General features: G+C 48.2%; 1 protein-coding gene across 1 annotated transcript in view; it reads left to right on the forward strand.

Moving 5' to 3' along the window:
• Arl3 (ADP ribosylation factor like GTPase 3) overlaps nucleotides 1-15,604 on the forward strand; it is a 60,496-nt gene extending 44,892 nt beyond the window's left edge. The window contains exons 4-6 of the mRNA XM_057779242.1: nucleotides 2,912-2,962; nucleotides 4,932-5,117; nucleotides 15,345-15,604. Of these exons, the coding sequence (XP_057635225.1) occupies nucleotides 2,912-2,962; nucleotides 4,932-5,117; nucleotides 15,345-15,392 (285 nt within the window). The 3' untranslated portion in view covers nucleotides 15,393-15,604. The remainder of the gene's footprint in view (nucleotides 1-2,911; nucleotides 2,963-4,931; nucleotides 5,118-15,344) is intronic.
• The last annotated feature ends 5,560 nt before the right edge of the window (nucleotides 15,605-21,164 follow it).

Below are 21,164 nucleotides of genomic sequence, written 5' to 3' on the forward strand. Positions count from 1 at the left end.
TATGACACCTATGGCCTCCTCGGTAACCCATACACATGGCCTACAGACACACAAATACACATCAGTAAAATATTTTTTAGTTAAAAAAAGAAAAGAAATCTGGTGGAACCTGGTATTGCACACTTTTAATCCCAGGCAGAGGCGGGCAGATGTCTCTGTTTGAAGCCAGCCTGGTCTACAGAGTGAATGCCTGTAAAGCTGGGACTATGAAGAGAGACAACAAAGCCTAAGCCTCCAACATACATAGCTAAATAAATTTAAATTTCATTTAAAAAAAAAAGCAAAAATAACACATGCGCCACATGCACTTTGCATGGTGACTTCTGTAGGGTGTCTGTGGCACGTGCACAGTCCGCTGACCATGGACAGGGCTGGGTCGGTACAGACCACAAGGGTATTGAACCCATCCATTTCCACCCCCACCCCAGGCACACGGTTCTCAAATGGAAGCACAGGCCATTCCTGAAGAAAATGTAAACTTGGATTCTGCTGTGATAGTGAGCACTAGTGACTAAATGAAAGGGCGTCACGCAAAGAAATGATAGTTTTCGTTTCCAAAGGAGAACAGGTTTCCAGTGTGATAGTCTGAGTCAGCAGCATCTGTGTGCACCGCAGCACTGCTGTTGTAGCATGCTATGTGGTGGGGGGGAGGTTGGTTCCGGCTCTAACTGAATGTGCTCTTTAAAGAGAGAGTTCCATTTCACTCTTTGCTCAATAATAATAATTTTAAGTTCTTTTTCTTTTCTCTCCTTTTTTTTTTTTGAGACAAAATAAAGTCTTATATAACTAGACTGGCCTCAAATTCTCAATCCTCCTGCCTCAGGCGCCCAAGTGGTGAGATTGCAGGTGTGTGATCACTAAGCTCACCAAGAAACAGTGTTAATTTTAAAAGACTGTTAAGAATATGCTTGGTGGTGGTGGTGAATGCTTTTAACCCAAACACTCAGGAGGGAGAGTCAGACAGGTCTCTGAGTTCAAGGACAGCCTGGTCTACAGAGCTACACAGAGAAACCCTGTCTTGAAAAAAAAAATGGGAGGGGTAATGTGCTAGAAAGATGGCTCAGTGGTTAAGAACACTGACTGCTCTTGCAGAGGACCTGAGTTCATCTACCAGCACCCACATGGTGGCTCACAAACATTTGTGGGGGGGGGGGTTGGTTGGTTGGTTGGTTTATTGAGACAAGGTTTCTCTGTAGCTTTGGAGCCTGTCCCGGAACTAGCTCTTGTAGACCAGGCTGGCCTCAAACTCACAGAGATCCGCCTGCCTCTGCCTCCCAAGTGCTGGGATTAAAGGCGTGTGCCACCACTGCCTCAGCTCACAACTGTCTTTAACTCCAATCCTAGACAATCCATCACCTTCTGGGTCTAGGTAGTAGGTTATTAGGAACACATATGATACACAGACAAGCATGCAAACAAAACACCCATACGTATGAAGTAAATAAAATGTTTTAGAAGTATAAAATTCTATTTCTAATTTTCTTTTTAAATTTGCATATGGAGAACTAGGAAAACTTTTTTCTTCAAGACGGTGTTCTCACTACAGAGTGAGTTTGCAATTAGCTTAGACTAGCCAGGTGGTGGTGGCGCACGCCTTTAATCTCAGCACTTGGGAGGCAAAGGCAGGTGGATCTCAGTGAGTTTGAGGCCAGCCTGGACTACAAAGTGAATTCCAGGATAGCCAGGACTGTTATGTAGAAAAATCCACAAAAAAAAAAAAAAAAAAGAAAGAAAAGAAATTAGCCTAGCCCAGCCCCATTCTCATAGCCATCCTCCTGCCTCAGCCTCACTAGTGCTGGGATTACAAACGTGCCACTGCCCCTGGCTGGGCAGAGCCTTCTGTAGGAAATTTAAATAGCTGGCATGGTTAGAAGCTGTGACTGTGGGTGATTTTTTCATTCTTTCTTTTAAACTTTGCTTTCCTTATTGTTATACGGTTACTTATGTACTAACTGAAAATCATGGATCAAGAAGGAAGCTTCAAATTTATAAATTACAATGAGTCAGATTTTCTCTCTGCTGGGAATGTGGTTGAGGTAGTAGAGAAGCTGCCTAGCGTTCATGTGAGGCCCTGAATTCAATCCCCAGGATCCCATAAAACACACCTGTGCCCAGCAAGTCAGACAGGATCAAAATTTCAGGGTCGTCCTTGACCACAACCACGTAGCCAGTTCAAGGACAGTGTGGGCCATCTGAGACCCTGCCTGAAAACAAAAACAAACATTATCTTCTAGCATAGCTTGCCCGTGTAGTTCTGGTCTTCAGTCTTGACCTCCCAGCAGCCTGGGAAGGAAGTGGTAAGAGGTAGGAGAGAACTTCCTCTTGTCTTGACCCCAGAGTCAGCATAGAGATGCTGATACTTCAGAGAAATGACATCCCAGGGGTGTAGGACTGCGGATGCCTCCAAACACGGCCCGTCCCCTTTGGTCCCTCCCATCCATCCTGTTCTGAGGATGGGGCGGCCTGGAAACAAGGCAGAGAGCAGCTGTGGAGTTCATTGTCTAGGGTGCTTGAGTTCGAATCCTGCTTTGTCCCAGACTGGGTGTAACTTGGGCAGGCTATTGTTTAGACTTCAGGTTTCCTGTGTGCCAGATTAGAAAGTCGTGAGTCTGTCTCATGGAGCTGTAGGAAGAGCTGGTGGACTAGGAGGCCTCACTAGAAAAAGGCCAAAGGCCACTGAATGCTCTTATTTTACCGTCCTTGGCTTAGGAGCTCCCCTGCATGTGTTTTCTGGGCATCCGCAGTTAATTCACTAGCTTACTTTGCTTCCACAGATGAGCTGAGAATTGCCAGGCCGTATTTATATGTTGGCTTAACCTGAGCTCTGAAGACCTTCTGTTCCTTTTGTAAAACTTAACCCTTTTCCTTCTGTGTCTGTTTATTGAGGTGACTTTCTTGTTTTCCTTTGCAGATCTATGTAATTGACAGTGCAGACAGAAAAAGATTTGAAGAGACGGGTCAGGTAAATGATTCTTATGTGCAACTCGTTCCCAAAACACCGGGTATTCATTTATCTACCTGAAGTGTGTGTGAGGGAAGGGGGCTTTTGTTCCAGTTCAAAGAAGAGGCTCATTCAGTCAAGCAGGCAAAAATACCAGCTGTCCACAAAGAAATTAAGTTTCAAGTCTTTTACACTATCTTTTGATGAAAGCCTTTTAGTTTAATCAAATTTAATATATAAGATATAAGCAGATGGGCTCTGGGGAGATGTCTCAGGGGTTAAGAACACTGACTCCTCTTCTAGAGGTTCTGAGTTCAATTCCCAGCAACCACATGGTGGCTCACAACCATCTGTAGTGGGATCTGATGCCCTCTTCTGGCCTACAGGCATATATGCAGACAGAACACTGTATACATAATAAATAAATGAATTAATGAATGACTAAATCTTTAAATCTATATGTTGTATGTATATGCAAATATATATGCCCAAATGGAACTTCACACCACACCCCAAAGTCCTTCTGTGTTTTTTCTCCCAGACCTTGTAGAAACAAACTCACAAACATCTCAATTAGCTTTTCTATTTACACTTTTCAATACTTAATTGATCGAGAGTAACTTCAGCAAATTCAGCAGGATGACAAGAAAGATACAAGCCAGAGCTAAGCCAGGAGACAAGGCCAGCCTTGAACTTCAGCATGGCTTCATGACATGCAGGGTGCATGTCAACATGGTTAGATGGCATGGTTTCTGTCCATAGTCAGGCAGAGCAGCAGAGGGCCTGGACCATTGAGACCAGAGTGAGGTCCCCAGCAGGAGCGGCAAGGGTAAAGGGAATCTCTAGGGTCATGTTTGTTTCCAAAGGCAGAAGCTGCCATGTTTCTGTTCCTTTTTCTTGGAAAGTGGGTTGAGGAGTCTCCTGGAGACATCACAGCTGCCTTCTCTGCCCCAGTGGTTTCTGGGTCATCGCTGCAGTAAGGCAGAGCTGTATTTGGGCTTGGGGCAGGGTGTCCTGGGAACTTGCCACCTCTTGAGCTGGCTAGTTTCTTCTTGTCTTTTTGTTTTTGTTTTTGGAGATAGGGTCTCACTATGTAGCCCCAGCTGTCCTGGAGCTCACTGTGTAGACCAGGCTGGCCTCAAACTCACAAAGATCCACCTGCCTCTGCCTCCTGAGTGCTGGGATCAAAAGTATGTGCCACCATGCCTGCAGCTTTCCAGTTCTTTTTAAAGCTGAATGTTTTAAGTAGCTACAAGGTGAGCTTAGAGGGAAAGAGGCAGAGCCTGTCGTTTAGGTAAGTGTATATACTCATTACTACAGACAGTTAACTTGCAGTTTAGAGTTCTGCCTGTGACCTAGAAGCCCAGGGAAGGTCTGGTCTCTTCCAGTTCTTTCAGGATGTGCGTTTGGTGACTGTTGATGCATGGGTACATGTTTAGGAGTCAGAGATGAATGGACAGAGAGATCTCTGCCATTTTCATTTCTGGGCATACATGTGTGTACACACACATACACACACTAAGTTACTGTGGGGTGTGGGTCTAACCCAGTGAGGGACACCTGCTTAGGGTATATAAGGCCCTTGGTTCAATCCCCAGCACCCACATGGCAGCTCACACCTGTCTGTAGCTCAGTTCCAGGGAATATGACACCCTCACACCAATGTACATGAAATAAAATTAAAAAAAAAACAAAAAAAAAAAAACAAAGAGCAAAAGACCAGTGGCTCTCAGGGTATTTCTCAGTGTGGCCTATAAGTCACTTACAACAGAACCACCTGGGAAGTCTGTTAATAGTGCTTCCTAGATGCTGACTCTGACTTCCTGTCACCAGCATCCCTAGAAATTTACTAGGGAATCTTACACAGGTATGACCTGAGAGTCTCTGCCTTGAAAGTTGCTGCTGATCGACTTAACTGCTTAATAATTACAGTGCATGCAATTCTCCAGTTCTCGAGCTTCTCTCCTCTTTCCTCCCCAAAATGGTCCAGGAGCTAACGGAATTACTGGAGGAGGAAAAGCTAAGTTGTGTGCCAGTGCTCATCTTTGCTAACAAGCAGGACCTGCTCACAGCAGCCCCGGCCTCTGAAATTGCAGAAGGGCTGAACCTCCACACCATCCGGGACCGAGTCTGGCAGATCCAGTCCTGCTCAGCTCTCACAGGCGAGGGCGTCCAGGTGAGACCTTGGCAAGAGTCCACTCCTGTCAACCTGGCAGCTCACTAAGGCAGTCTGCCTCACTGGTAGGGTTGAGCTAGACCAACGGTTCTCAACCTGTGGGTTTCTTTCACAGGGGTCACCCAAGACCATCAGAGAACACAGATATTTACATTATGATTCATAACAGTAGCAAAATTACAGCTGTGCAGTAGCAACAAAATATTTTATGTGGGGTCACCACAACATGAGGGACTGTATTAAAAGGTCGCAGCGTGAGGAAGGGTGAGAAACACTGCTCTAGATAGAAAAAGATTTAAAGCAAATGGCCATTGATTGGCAGATGAACCATTCTAGAAAGTGAAGGGCATGGAAAGAGGTTGGTTCTTTGCTGCTTAGAAACCAACTAGATGCCAGGCAGTGGTGGCACATGCCTTTAATCCTAGCACTTGGGAGGCAGAGGCAAGTGAATCTGTGAGTTCAAGCCCAGCCTGGTCTACAAGAGCTAGTTCCAGGATAGGCTCCAAAGCAACACAGAGAAACTCTATCTCGAAAAACCAAAAAGAAAAAAGAAAAAGGAAGGAAGGAAGGAAGGAAGGAAGGAAGGAAGGAAGGAAAGAAAGAAAGAAAGAAAGAAAGAAAGAAAGAAAGAAAGAAAGAAAGAAAGAAAGAAGAAAGAAAGCAATGCCATGAAGTTTCAAAGGAACCTTGGAGCCTTCAGCATATTCTCCTCACTCGGAGGAGGGCTCAAGAGGTGACTTGAGATTGGTCTAACTCTGGAAATGTTTGACGATTGTGTTGGCATTCAATGTTAGAGCTAATATTATAGATGGTAAAAGCTTCTACTCCCAGTGATTGTTGTCGCTACCACACAAATGCTCGTCGGCCTCGGAATACCTCTGTTCACTCTTAGTTCTCTCCCCTGCCCTGGGCTTGGTGTCTGTTTCCAGCTCCTGGTGTTGATTTCCCACTGGAGGCGTCTGTGGACACAAAGCCCTGTGCTTTATACTGAGGAACCACACACCAGGAGATTGAACACCTCTTGTTTAATATTAATTTAGGGCAGAGCACAGCCCTGTCCCAGTCATCCAAGAGGCTGTATTCTCAAAAAATAAAAATAAAAATAAAAAAAAAATAAGTCACACTTCCAACTCAGGGGCTTCCTACCAAACTGCTCAACTCAGCGGCCCTTTAAGATGACCAGAATCCTCCACACTCCTCAGTTCAAGCATCTGGTCTGTCTAGCAGGACACTCAGCAGTGCTGCGAGGACTGGTCCAGACTGCTGTAGCTCATGTCTTCCCTTCGTGATGTGTGGTAGGTCCGTAATGGCGTGACAGTTTGCTGTTCTCTCAGCTTGGCATGTTGGGTTGCAGACCTGAGGTTTGGTTCTTGACCACTGCCCGCAGCCTCTTCCCACTTGCTTTTCCTTTCTAATGTCCCCTCCTCTCAGACATTGACACTGTTTGTCGTTAGATGGTCTGATCGCTTTTATCGCACGCAAAAAACCACATCCTAGAATTGTGTCAGTCCTAACGTGTTTGCTACCTGGTTTTTGTTTTGTTTTACTTTGATAACATAAATAGTCATGGCTGACTTCTATGTGTGGCCCCCTAGAGTTGAATGCACTAGATAGGTGTTCCTCCTCAGACTGCTCATACCTGCACCCCAGAAGTTCTCCATGAATATTTGTATGTTGGGGTTCCTTAGAACCCAGGGACTACCACAGTTAAATCTTCAAAATGTATTCTGGAGTAGTCTATGAGGTTTAAGTTTGGGAGAGTTGGTATTTTGGAGTTTTGAGATAGGGTCTCTTTTCATAAATTTAAAAAAAAAAAAGAAAAGAAAATTTAAAGCTGGGCAGTGGTGGCGCACGCCTTTAATCCCAGCACTTCAGAGGCAGAGGCAGCCAGACGTCTGTGAGTTCAAGGCTAACCTGGACTACAGAGCTGATTCCAGGACAGCCAGGGCTATACAAAGAAAGCCCTGTCTTGAAGAAAATAATTGTAATTTTATTTTATGGGTATGGGTGTTTTGTGTGTGTACCCTTCCATGAGTGCTGTGCGTATGAAAGCCAGAAGAGGCTGTGTAGTCTCTTGGGATTAGGGTTACAGTTGGTTATAAGCCACCACATAGGTGCTGGGACTCACACTCCAGTCTTCTAGAAGAGCAGCCAGTGCCCCGAACTACAGAATTCTCTCCAGCCCCAAGATAGGGTGGCCTCAGACTCTCTACATAACTGAGGCTGATCTCCTGACCTTCCTCCCTCGGCATCCAGGGTTGAGATTGCAGGGATGAGCCACCACACCCCACTCTAAGTCTTATTTCTTCCTAGATTCTGACTCAGCTGGGCATTGTGGATTCCTCCATGCCCTGGAGTTCTAGGCTAGCTCTACAAGATCCTATCTCAAACGTGCATTTTTCCTCTTATTTTTAAATGTATGAAAGTTTATAAAGTTAGTGAGCTAAGGGCATGACTCAGCGGTAGAATGGTTGTCTTGTATGGAAAGAGTTCTAGGTTAATCTCAGCAGCATAAAAATGCACAGAGAAAATGGGCGCGACAGTACGAGCCTGCAATCCCAGTTCCTGGGGGTGAAAAGGAGCAGGGATTCGAAGCCATCCTTGAGGGTGAAGAGGGAAGAGGGGTTCAAAAACATCCTCAGCCAGCCTGGACTGTGTGAGATTGTCTCAAAGGCAAGTAAAAAAATTGTTTTCTTTCTCCTAAGTTCTACTCTACAAAGGGACTAACTACCGTTCTTCTAGATTCTTCCTTATGAAATTGCTGCCACATACGCCATTATATAGACAAGTGTATCTATCAGGCCTTTGATTTAACTCCACTTTTCAGAGTCACTTACAACCCAGTCCAAGTGTGCTATGCGTGGGATGTTGGTAGTAGGTAATGCTGATGGTTTTATTTAACTTTGTCCAATCACAACCTCTTTAAAATGAAAAGATCTAGCCAGGCAGTGATGGCGCACACCTTTAATTCCAACACTAGGGAGGCAGAGGCAGGCGGATCTCTGTGAGTTCGAGGCCAGCCTGGTCTACAGAGCGAGTTTCAGAACAGACTCCAAAGCTACAGAGAGAAACCCTGTCTTGAAAAACTAAAAAAAAAAAAAAAAAAGAAAAAAAAGAAAAAAAGAAAGAAAAGAAATACGAAAAGATCTAGCCCTACACATGCCCAAAAAATAAAAAGGAAAAGATCTAACCCCACAAATGCCCATGTGTACAGGGTCATTTGGTGAGACACAGACTGGGAAATGGAAGCTTTCTTGTTGTTTTTCCATCCCTGAGGATGGAACCCAGGTCATGGGAATAGTAGGCAAGCACTCTACCTGCTGAGCTACAGCCCAGTCCCGCCTTCCCGTGTTAGAAAACGTTCTAGTGTGTGGACTCTACCCTTGTGCATTGCTCCGAACACAGATGTTAGATACTCAGGGGCATCCAGGTGCTGGGAACTGTACAGGTGGACTGAGGAGAGGAAGCGGTTGTACTTGCAGGGTCATCAGAATGTGGGCTCATGGTCCTGTGACCTCTCTTGACCAGAGTAGAAAAAGCATGGAAAAGCTAAGCTGGAGTTACCAGTGAGTCTTGTTTCTTCAGCCCGTCTGCGGATAGGAAAAGGGGCAGCCAGAGTCCCTACTCAGCACAGTGACACTGAAGTCAAGGGCACTACACCGTGGTACCGTGGTACCGTGGTACCAGAGGGTAGCCAGGGAGGGCCTGTGTTTTCTACCCCCATGCCTGTCTGGGTAATCACCACAGGTACACAGCGCCCCCTACAAGGCCTCTTCCCTTCCTTTCTCCCTCTCTCCTTTCATCCAAGCTGGAAACCAAACCCAGAGCAGTGAACATGGTAGGCAAGACTCTTCCAGTGAGCTCCATCCCCAGCCTCCTTTGTGGAACCCTTTGGCCAAGACAGCAACCTACCAGGCAGTTAGTGTGGGTGGGAGTGGCGAGGGGCACCTGTGAATAATAAGCCAGCTTGAACAAAGCGAGATTCCAGTAAAGTGCTTCTTTAATCAGGGACCCGCAGCAGCCATAGGCACAGGAAGTGACATCCAAAGAGATCCAGGGTCAGCAAGGTGGATCAGTAGATAAAGGTGATTGCCACCTAACCAGATGAATGACCTGAGTTCGATTCCCAGGACCACAGGGCAAGAGCAGAGAACTGACTCCCAAAAGTTATCCGCTGACTTATACACAACAGATAAATATATTAATTAATCAAAATGAAATCATATGAATGAGAGAGAGCGATCCAGCAAAGAACAGAGAGCAGAGAGAATGATTTGTACAGAGGACAAATAGTTTGAAGGTCACTTAGTTAGTTTGTAGATAGTACCACGGTGTGCAGAATTGGATAGTTAAGACTGGGATTTCAAGGTTAATGAGATTAGATTATGGTTAATAGAATGTTATAAATTTAGAGAATTTAACCATTATTTGAAATGGGTTATTTAATAAAAATGTTAATTAAGAAGGGAATCTGATGTCTATTGTCCTTTCACGGTAACCTTTGGGGACCAGAGAAAGGTCATGGAACCTTCTATAGAAGCGCTTGTCACTATCAGGCAGCATTGACCATGTTCCTCCCTCAGGTGATGCCGCTGACCTACACTCCTGTGCACTCAGCCAGTTTCCTGGCTTCTCCCTTTAAAGGAGTCGCTTCCGTGTAATTCCCTTACGGGATTGCCTGGCGAAAGTGCAGGCATTCGTGGCTCTTGATTAAGGCTTAGATTATCCTGCAAATGAAGAACTCTGCTAGGGACATGACTGGAAGGTTTAGTTATTTGGGGCTCACTTTCAGGTATGAATTCAGTATCATAATGACTAAAACCTCCCTGAATTCCAGTTTTGTTCTCATCCCGCCGAACCTCCCCAGAAGCTGCCGAGTGGCCTAACTGCTGACATCTGGTGCCACCTCTTTGACAGCCCAGAAAGAAAACCTAGGAAAGTCTGCAAAAAGGAAAAGGGAACGGCCCAGGATCTGTGTGATAGTTGTGGGTGCTGAGAGCATCCGCTGTCTGAACACTGTGTGTGTGTGTGTGTGTGTGTGTGTGTGTGTGTGTGTGTGTGTGTGTACGCGTGCGCGCGCAGATGTCAATCAAGACACGCCTGGTGGCCTACAAGAGGCTCAGCACACTTACTCTAAACCTGATGACCCAAGCCCAGCCCCTGGAGCCCGCATGGTGTGAAGAGAACCAGCTCCAGCAGGGCTGTTCTCTGTGCCCATACACATACACGTCTTGCCTGGCCACCCCCACTGTATCCATACACACAATAGCCGAAAGAATGAATGAACTGTGAGAGATGGCTCACAGTTAAGAGCACTGGTTTCTCTTTCAGAGGACTTGGGTTCAATATCCAACACCCATATGGAAATTCGCAACTGTCTGTAACTTCAAAATCTGACACCCTCACACAGACACACTTGCAGGCAAAACACCAATGCACATAAAATAAAGAGAAATAAATTATATAAAAAAGAAAGCCAGAAAGATTAAAAGGAAGAATGAATGAATAAATAAAGGTAAAATATTTATAAACAAAAACAGCTCTAGAAATATGTCTTACTAACCGGTACCAAGGACCCCCGAGTGGTCTAGTCCAGAGAACAGCCATAGTCTGACAGGTGATGTACCCTACGCTCTCTGGCCCAGCAGGGCAGGCACAATACTGTCACTAGGTAAGTGGCTTGAATCCATGATCTGAGACCGTGGGATCTGGTGATTCTAGGGCTGACATTCCTGGGTGGCATTTGTACCTGATATTCTCAGGCACACTTGTGTGACCTTTACAAGACAATACCGTGTGTCCAGCTGAGAATGGACATAGCGAGAGAGTCCGGAACAGATTTTTCCTTGCCTGACTGATGGCTACTAGGAGGCCAATTGTCATGTGATTAAAGCGGGTCTTCATGGGAAATTCTCACGTGCCAAGAATAGGTGAAGAGCACCAGACCCTGGAGAAGAGCATCAGTCTTGGCACTCCACCCTGCTGAGAGGACTGTAGTCCAGAAGGGACCCAGTTACATCAAAGCAGAAAAGAGGGAAAGTGAAAATTGTGTGGGAGGGGTTACCTAAACCCCTCAGCCAGTCCCCTTCATCAGGAGGAAATATCCCTCCGTGCCCTGGAGGCTTGGCTGGCGGCTAGGGCCTTCGAGGATCTGCCATCTAGCGCTTGGTCTCTTGTCCCTTTTCTTCCGAATGTAGGAAATGGCCTACAAAGGTTCTAGAAGCAGCATCCTGCTTGTACCTGTCACCGTGACTCCTCCCCAGAGCACGTCTGTACAGCTGCTGTAGTTTCAGGGGTTTGGAGACATTTTTTTCTGAAACACAGTGTGCCTGGTTGTTCTGGCTTGAGATTTCCATTTAAAGCAGAAGTCAACAGTTTGAACCTGGCCTCTAGACTTGGTCACTACAGCGACTCTGACAGGCAGTGTTCCTGGGGTTGCTCTCCAGGCCACCCCCTCTAGACCATCCCCATTCCTTCCCTAAGGAGGGTCAGCAGCGGGCTCGTAGAGGTGTGGGCTGGGCTTCCTGCCTCTGCTGCTTTTTCCTTGAGCTAGGGGCGCATTTCCTGGCCTGCTGACAGAATTTGATTTTTTTCTTTGTGGGACTAGAAGTTGAACCCAGTATTTTGTTTATGCTAAGCCCTTATTCTACAATGGAGGTGATACACTCCCCAGCCCCAGTTTTTTCAGTATTTAAAAATATGATGTCCAGCCTTTTTTCCAGGCCTGGAATCAGTTGGTACTTCCTCCAGACAGGCATGGACTGCATGACCGTCACTCGGACCTCAGGAGCTGATATTTGTGTCTGCAGACCTCTATGAACTAACAGAATAAGCCTGTGGCATGTGATTGCTTGCTCCCTCCCTGGTGCACTGCCCTTTGTCACCAGAAAACTGAACAGCAAGCAGTATTTTATGTGTGCTGCCTGCGTTCAGCTGCTCCTTGACCCCAGGGGCCGAAAGGCACAATGGGACAGGCTGCATTGCTCGGCCAGGGTCTGAGTGCCTGGTCGTCCTAAAGCAATTACTGCAGTGACCACATAGGCAGCCCAGTTTTAAAATCCAGCCCACCCTACCATGGCCACCACTGCTCCCTTCCAGCCACCCCAGGAGACTGAGATCAGATCAAAAAGGGCGGTGCAGCCAGAGCCAAGCCCCGCCCACAGGCAGGCGACTAGTGTGAACAGGATGGTTAGTAGGTTTCCACCATATAGCAGGGCAGCCTTGCACCACCCACGGTTACTCGAGGATGTTCCTGCGACAACACAGAGACTTGTATTTCCTCTCCAGGAAGTCACACAAAGGCCAGCGTTTGAGGCTCCCTGTCTCTCTTTAGTCTTTATTATTGAATTGAAACTAATCAATTCAAATTCAGTTTCAGCAAGATTGGTCGGGAAAGGAAAGGGGAGACTGTTCACACCAAAGATAGTCATTCCCATAGTGAAGATCAAGTGCGCAGGAAATCGGTCAAACCAGTTTTTAACAATGAAAGGTTCAACCTTAAACAAACCCATGAGTTCATTTCCTTCTTCAGGGAAAGCAGAGTCGCCTCCTTCAAGTAAGCAATCACCTCCTCTCAGAAAAGCTAAACCCACCGTTCTCTTAAACATAGAAGCAGAAGGCTCCCATATCCACTGGAGGAAGTGGCCCAGGACACGAATGCCCAGTCAGCCTTCTGTATGCCTGGATCTTGCAGACTGGGAATATTCTGGTTGTTTTAGAGCTGTGGCAAGGCAGGCAGGGTTCCTTGACAGGGGTTTCTCCTGTCTTTGCCCTGTATTCAGCTGAAGGAAGCCGTGAGGAAAAAGAACCCATTGGAATGGCCTTGCCCGCCTGCCTTCCAAGGCCGCCCAGCTGCTCTGTAAATTAGATGCAGGGCTCTTCTCCCGCTACCCTCAGTCAGAGAGCGGTGACTAGTGTATGGTCCTCAGTGGAAAGACAGGCGCATCAGGGCCCACCTCTGCTTTGAATTATTCTGTTCTTCATTTCCTTGTTTGCAATATGGAAACAATAATATATTCACTGGGTGCTTATGAGAATTAATTTTAAAGACTATAAATTAAATATGGACTATATTAAGCCGACAGCCTGCCAGTCCCTTGCTTAGGCTCTCCCATCTTGGTTTTTGGATAACACTATTATCTTTCCTTTGCAGTGGGCTACTTGACAAAGCTTGCACTTGCTTGATTTATGAGGTATTGTCAGAGAGGATTGTGCCCTTCCTCGTTCCCCTCCCCTTCAGCCCCCAAATGCTGGGACTCAAAGGGGCCCCCCCCAAGCCCTGCAGAGGCCCAGGGCTTTTCCCCAGGATAGTACCACGGGCTGGGGGCAGCCTTGGGTGCTGGCCTCTGAGCGCCCTCTGTTGACAGAACCATGCCGGGCCGACCTCCACTCTAGCTTCTGACATCTGCAGGCCAGCACCCTCAGCAGGCCGTGCCCTTTAAGCCCCTTTCCCCCTTCACAGAGAATGGCTTCCCTCCACCTTCTGCTTTGAGTGTCTACAGCTGAGTAAATATTTTCCCTATCTCTTTGCCTACACTTATGTTCGGTGAGATATGATAAAAGGAACCCCCTTCTTCACCAGTCATAAACCAAGAAAAAAGACAAAACAGTATTGGCTGGCGTTGTGCAGGGACACTTGCTTTCCTGGAGAAGCTGCTCTGATAAAAACGCTGTGCCTGTGGAGAAGAGAACACGGAGACAGACGGCACCTTTGGGTGTCTGTGCTGCCTGTGTGCTGAGCTCTTCAGCTTTGGAGCAAGAGAAGATGGTTATCTATTCATCCCTCCTGTCTGTGTAAAATTCTTTTTTGTCTCCTGGCAGGTGATCATTTATCATTTTTTTTTCCTAGAAACCAATTAGCTACTAAAATTAAACATGCTCTCTTTAAATGACTCCTTTTTCATAAAATGGCTTTAAAACTGCTTGGTTTCTCAGGATGTGCTGCTGACCCAGTTGTAATCAGATGCGTTGGGGGTCCCCTCGCCCTGTCCCCCGCTGCCCAGCCGCAACCAGGTGCTCTCCACCTGAAGGCTCTTTGCCAAGGCCAGGCCTCATCTTGGCAAAGCACAATGTCCCTCAGATCCTCAGGTTCTCCTGCCCAAGTGCCCTGATAGCAGCTGGTAGAGTTTTAATCACTGTAAATGCAGGTGAGGGCAGATTAGCCAGGAGAAAGAAAGGTACCTGCTGGTTGTTCCGCAGTGATGTATTGTTTACGGGATTAATGTCCTGGTGGTCAAAGGTGTCAGCTGATATTTATTGCTATAAGCTGTCTTAGCTGTTCTGGTTCAGCCGCCAGATTCACAGCCACCAGAAACGTGGGGTTTGAAGTGTGATGCGTCACGTGGTTGTGTGTGTGTGTGTCTGATAGCACATGTATGTGAGACCCAGACTCTGGGCAAGATGCCCTGCAGGGTTCATCTTGAGTTTTGGTCTGTGCTTCTGAGGGCGTTTGCACATGCCTGAAGGTCTGGAGTTCCTGGGGAGGGGTGCGTGTCCAGGTATGCTCCAGAGGGGGTTGAAAAGGAGGTCATATCTGACAGGCCTGGCGTCTGTGAGGAATTGTGCTGCCTACCAGGTGGCTGTAGGCAGTGTGTGTGTGTGTGTGTGTGTGTTTTAACCTCAGTCCCTCTCCAGCCTTCTAAAGAGGAGTTTCAAGGTCGCTGTGCCTTTAAGGGAACCTTCTGTCCTTCCCTCTGCCCCCTGCCTGGTAGGGCTTAAAGCAACAAGAAGCAGCTTCTAAGCCTCTCTACAGACATAGTGTGTATTGCCCCTGCGCGTGTGGAGTAACACCCACTGCAGAGGGTTGTTTTTCCAAAATGAAATTTAATTTAACCCAAGTGTACACTGTCACACTGTAAACACGCTGGGGCACCAGAAGGGTAGCTCATTGAATTAATGCCCTAGCAAAGGTCAGCTTTTAGAAAAAGCCAAAAATGGCTGGAATCCTTCCTGATAGCGCCTCAGTCAAGCCCTGCACCAGGCAGGTGTGTTTATTTTTTCAGAGGGAGTTCCTGAGAATGAATCTCAAGTTCAGATGCTGGCTCCCTCTGCCTCCCTCGTGTGCTCAGAGCCCCCCACCCCCACCCCCGCACCCTTCCAGGAGGTCACCACCAGCCCTGGTCAGCCAGGTGGTCCTCTCTAGAGGAGGTGGCCACAGTCCCCTCCAGCCTGAGCTCTTGGGACCTTTCTTGCCGCTAACACTGCCTCTCTCTGCCGTTCCCTCCCAAGGACGGCATGAACTGGGTCTGCAAAAACGTCAACGCGAAGAAGAAGTAGCGTGGGGACGGGGAGCCGCAAGAGCCGCGGGAGCCGAACTCGGCCCTGGAAAGCACTGGTTTGCTGTTTCCTGACCCAATGCTTTTTCATCTGTGCGCCGCTGTGTGAGGAGGGGACAGCAGCTTCAGAAGAGCCCTCTCCAGCCGTAGATTTTAACTGATCTCCAAGGTTCAGTATCGTTTTTCAAATAAAGGAATTATATTATTTCCTCTGCATAATTGAAATAGTATTAAATGTCTCAGAGCACATGATTCGCAGTGGGCAAGAGCTTGCGCTGCAGTTTAGACAATTCCAGTGGGCTTTTGTACAAAAGAAGGAAGAAGCCGCTTGTGCTGAGTCCCTTTATTTACTGGCCTGGCCCTGCACTCCCTTGGTGGTTGGAAACCACTGCTTGGCCATGCTGGGCAGGGATTTGATTTTTTTTTTTTTCCTCGCCCCCAACTGAGCCAGGGCTTTAGTCTCTCCAGCAGGAAGCTGCTGGGGGAGGCCAAGGATAGCAGATGATTAAACCATCTTGTCAGGTAGGTAAGACGCTGTATGTAATCCCCACTTTTGGTGTGGGGGAGTTCCTTGCAAACAGGTCACCACACAGAAACATCCCCAATCCATTACCCCACCCACCCCCCAAACCTCCCTACCCCTCACCCCTGCCAGCCACGCAGGGAAGCAGATTCTTATGACTTTTGACTGTAATGACATCTGGAATGTAAGAAGTGGGAGGTTTAATTCCAGAAAAATTACAAGGTCCTTAAGAAGCCCTCACTCACATGGAGAGCTCAGGCTAGCATAAACAGGCTTGCTCCAGCTCAGTGGAGCAGGGAGCAGACTCCAGGTTAGCTGACTTCTCCACTGCCGCCCTACAGAGGGGATTTCTAAAGCTCAAAGAATTCTGTGTTTAAATGATCACAATAGGCCGATGCTATCAGATTTTAAAAATAAATGCAGCTTTGCCATGAAGCTGCTCCACTGAGAAAAGCCAGGCAGATCGATTCTGAGAAGAGATCAATTTTTATAGTGCTGGCAGCTAGGTGGTGTGGGAGGGAGCATTGCTGCTGGGTGAGCATGGGCTGTGCCCAGGGAAGCCGCTAACCCAAGGGTGCTCTCCTCTCCTCTTTCCAGACTGATAGGGAGGGGTGCAGAGGCCTTCCCCTCCCCCCATGGCAAAGGGAGCCTGTTTCCCTGAGCCCTCGGAAGTCCCAGCCTCAAACCCCAAAAGCAGGCCAGAGCAGCGCCTGCTCCTGAATTAAACTCTGTTCTGGGCATGAGCTCAGGGCTTTTCAGAGAATAAATAAGAGACTATCCAATGCTTGGTAGGTCCAAGGAGGCCAGCTGCCTTCTCATCCTGGGAGGTAGCCCTTTCCAAATCCACCGTGGTGTGTGAACTAACAGAAAATGCCACGGAAGCCCCTGGTCCATGGTACCCAGCTTATTCAGGACTCTGGAGAGGGAGAAGCTTGGACAGTTTGAAAGGTGGCCTGGGATGAAACCCATGAACAAAGCCGGGATGGCGAGGTGGCGGGGGGTGGAGATGGTTGTGGTTGCTGTGGACAGCCTTGTAAGGGCTTGCCAGACAAAAGAAGGTGAGGTCTTTACTCCACTCAGCTCAGCAGTCATTCCTGCCACCTTTCCCGTTGGCTTCTCTGGCTTTGAAGGGTGGCAGACAGAGCTTTAAGGAGTCAGGAAAACCCTTTCTCCAGCCTACAGATGGAGCTTTGGCCTTGAGACTTGCTTCCTTCAAATAGAGCACCAGGATGCTCTCTGAAGGGCTGCACACCCTGCTTTGAGGTCTAGCTTTGGAATGCTGCAGAGGGGACTTTGACTCAGGAAGAGCGTGATCTGTAAAATATTTTTAGTCTCTTATGACCAACTGAAGGACCTGTTCTAAAGAGCCCTCCCAGGCCCCAGCCAGCAGGCAGAGCCACTTGCCCTGCTCTGAGGGAAACCTCCATAAATGTCCACATTGCTTCTCAGCTAGAGACACCAGAGACAACTGTGGCTGTCACGGCTTTCGTCTTCCCAGTGAGCCCTGTGGAACCCCCCAGGGGCTCCTGGGATAGATGAGCAGAGCCTGGAAAATGCAGAGTTTGAAAGCTCCCATTTTTAAAAACAAAATACTTGTAAAGTCCCCTTTCCTCTCCCCGTGCCACCCCTGCCCCCTGTGGCCTTAACCAGAGAACAGACTGTGAAGCTAGAAAGGGGATACCCCGCCCCTGTGCCTCCCCCGTCCCGGTGGGCCCTGGTAAGACTTTTGCTCTGCGCACCATTGCATCTGAATGTGCAGGGTGCGAGGGCTGAGGCCAGAGGGCAGGCAAAGTCCACAGTGTATACTCAAACCAGCTGTGGGAAAAGCTGAGCCCTCCTTCCACTCTCCCCGTGTGGCTGCTTTTGGCTGGATTCCCTTCGCCCAGTGCAATACACCCTTTCCCCTTCACTCTCCCTTGGTTACTATGGAAACAAGGGTGTCATTGATGTGGGCTGAACTGGGGAACATGTCGGTGCACAGCTGAAAGTCAGCGATTGTGCGGCAGTTAGCTCTGCCCAGTAAAAAAAGTCCACACCCTGAGATGCTCTGGAAGGACAGTCTTGCCATCATCCTCCTCCTTCCTCCTCCTCTGTCGCTAGCTTTGACCATTTCTTTATGCCCCTCTGTGCCCCACCCTCACTGTTGGCCGCTCCTTTTCCGGCCTGGCCTGGAGAGGGTGACAGACACCATGTCACCTCCGCAGGACCAGTGCCTCCGTTCCCATCTGCAGGGCACTTTGATTTCTCCTTCCTCTCCTCCTCGGGATGCTTCTTCCTTTATTTTTAGCTCTGCTCTCCATGTGGTTTCAGGGTTCAATGTGATCCATCGAAAGGTTCTTTTTTTATAGTCCCTTTTGAAAATGATAATCAAAGGAAGGGACGTGGTGTTTGGTCATGTGGAAAGCTCAATGTATAATTTAGACGTCTGTCAAAAATGCGACAAACAGAATGTAGCTGCAACGAAGGCAGTCTGGAGTGGGTCATGTTTTTTGCCGAAGCTCCGACAGGACCCAGTGGCTCTGCCCTTTCGGAACACCGCTTTCCTCCAGGGGAGGCTGTGTTCAGAATGATGTGAAGCCGTCACCAGGTAGTGTGGCTCCCCACAGCCACTGCAGCAGGAGCAGCAAGTTTTCATCAGCATCTCCTTCATGGCCGGCAGCCTTAGCTCCACTCTGCAGCTGAAGAAACAGAGGCATTTGCTTGCCTCGGTTAAGGAATTTGCCAGGACCACAGAACCATTAAGGATTGTTGGAACCTGAAACCTGGGTGCCGTGCCCCCCTCCCCGCTGTTTCCAAAGGACAGAAAACAGCAGAACAGCTCGCCTCCCAGCAATTCCAGCAGCTGCTGCTGCACGCCTGCACCAGGTGTCTCCTCTGATAGTGCTGCTGCCCCCTGGATTCCCGGTGCCCAGGACTGCCGGCCACAGCAGCACAGTTGTGGGGTTCTTACCTTCCTTTGCTTAGGTTCACCCCTGTGGAGAGACATCAAGAACGTTATCAGGCACATTACCTGGCTACCAGGGACACTGGCAGTCACCCAATCACCTACTGCCTGTTACTGAGTCCTCTCGCAGGAAGCCTCCAAAGGAAGAAGAGAATGCCGGCCTTTGGAAGGTGGAGATAAGAAGTACAGGACTTCAGGGTAGTGTAGGCTATCTCAAAACCTCAGAAGTCACTTGGTGGTCGGCAGAGGCTCAGGGAGCCGAAAATCTTGTCCTCCCCTTTGCCATCCTACTCATAGGGTCCTTCCTACCCCAAAGAACCTGGAACCTACGAGCTGAGCTGCTGGCAGGAGGGGGGAACCAGAGGTGGGAGGAGAGAAAAGGCATAGGATGCTAGATTCTTACAGGACGTTCAGTTCAGCTTCGGTTTAATTCATATATTCTCCCCACACACACATCGAGGACGTTTTTGGTTACATATACCCCCCCCCCAATTGGGCACTTTTTTAGTTCACATAGACCCTCACCCCGTATTGGGGACATTGCTGTAATACTCTGGGAGTTTTAACTGCCATTCTCTTGTTTTGTTTGTCTTTTGATAAACTTGATATTCCTACCAAGGACTAATAAAGCAACGAATATGTATCCTCAGTCAGGCAGGGTGGCACAAGCCTGTAATCCCAGCACTCAGAAGCTAACAGGTTCAAGGGCAGCCCAAGCTACATAGCAAGACCCTATTTCAAAAACAACATGAAACAGCTGGCTGGCTGGCCTTTAATCCCAGCACTTGGAAGGCAGAGGCAGGTGGATCTCTGTGAGTTCGAAGCCAACCTGTCGAAAGAGAGAGAGAGAGAGAGAAGAAAAGGAAGACAGCAAATGTCTCATCTGGTAAAGTCACTTGCCATCCAAGTCTGGCAACCTGAGTTCAGTCCCCAGAACCCAGTTTGTCAGAAGGAACAAACTGCCTCTGCAGATAGTAGACACTTTGTGCCTGGGCCTCTTGTGTGTAAAGGAGGGAAGTGCTCACCAGGAGGATGCATGCATTAGAGTCCCGTGCACAGGCTGTGATCTATGTGAAATCTCTGTAGCTATTACCAAAAATGGCAGACTTTCCCAGGCTCCCAAGACCTCTGCCCCCACTCCATTCCTTCTGACTCTCAAAGCAACACCCAAGCAGGTCTGCCTGCAGCCTTCCCCAGGGGCTGGCAGACCCCCCCCCTCCAGGCTCCAGGGCCATCCCAGCCACACCTCCTGCAATTAGATTTGTAAGTGGGAACAGGCTCTTGTCAGAGGCCCCTGATTGGCTCCAGGCAAAAACACAGTTTAGCGCTCAGTCAAGCTGCATTTTTTAGGCCTTGGTGCCCCCCCATCCCCCTTAATTGCAATCTGTTCTGTAATTTCTTTTTCCAACACTGCAGAACACAGAGAAGCTGCAGCCACCACCAGCAGGGCAGGGAAGGGGGAAAGAGCTCCTGTTTCCTGCAAAGCATCTGCCGGTCCAGCACTTGGTGGATACAGAGATGAGTGTGCGTGCGTGCGTGCGTGTGTGCATCTGCTGGTCCAGCACTTGGTTGATACAGAGACGAGTGTGTGTGTGCGCGCGCGTGTGTGTGTGTGTGTGTGTGTGTGTGCATCTGCTTGTCCAGCACTTGGTGGATACAGAGGTGAGAGTGGGTGTGTGTGTGGTGTGTGTGTGTGTGCCAGTCACAGGATAGGACATGTAGAGAGGTACAGTCTGCTACCAGCAACCAGACCGTCATGTGTCAGGGTCAGCTGAGGAAAAAAATGATGGGGTTGTATTCTCTTGCCCCAGAAGCATCTTATTTATTAATCTTCATTTAACCCTTGCAAGGACACTATTAACTGAAGATACTGAGTCACTTGTCCAAGATTTCACACGATGACATAGGCGAAATTTGAACCCAGGCCTGTTGGATTGCTAATCCCAAAATACTTTTTGACTTTTTTGTTGTTGTTGTTGGTTTTTTGAGACAGGGTTTCTCTATGGCTTTTGGTGCCTGTCCCGGAACTAGCTCTTGTAGACCAGGCTGGCCTCGAACTCCCAGAGATCCACCTGCCTCTGCCTCCCGAGTGCTGGGATTAAAGGCGTGCGCCACCACCGCCCGGCTTTTTGACTTTTTTTTTTTAACATTTTATATTGATATTTATTGAGCTCTACATTTTTCTCTGCTCCTCTCCCTGCTTCTCCCCTCTCCCCTTCAATCCTCCCCAAGGTCCCCATGTTTTTGTTTTTGTTTTTTTTTCTTTCAGACAGGATCTTAATATGTTATCCTGGCTGGCCTGAAAT

The sequence above is a fragment of the Chionomys nivalis genome, chromosome 8, assembly GCF_950005125.1.
Source record: "Chionomys nivalis chromosome 8, mChiNiv1.1, whole genome shotgun sequence".
Classification (NCBI taxonomy): Eukaryota; Metazoa; Chordata; class Mammalia; order Rodentia; family Cricetidae; genus Chionomys; species Chionomys nivalis.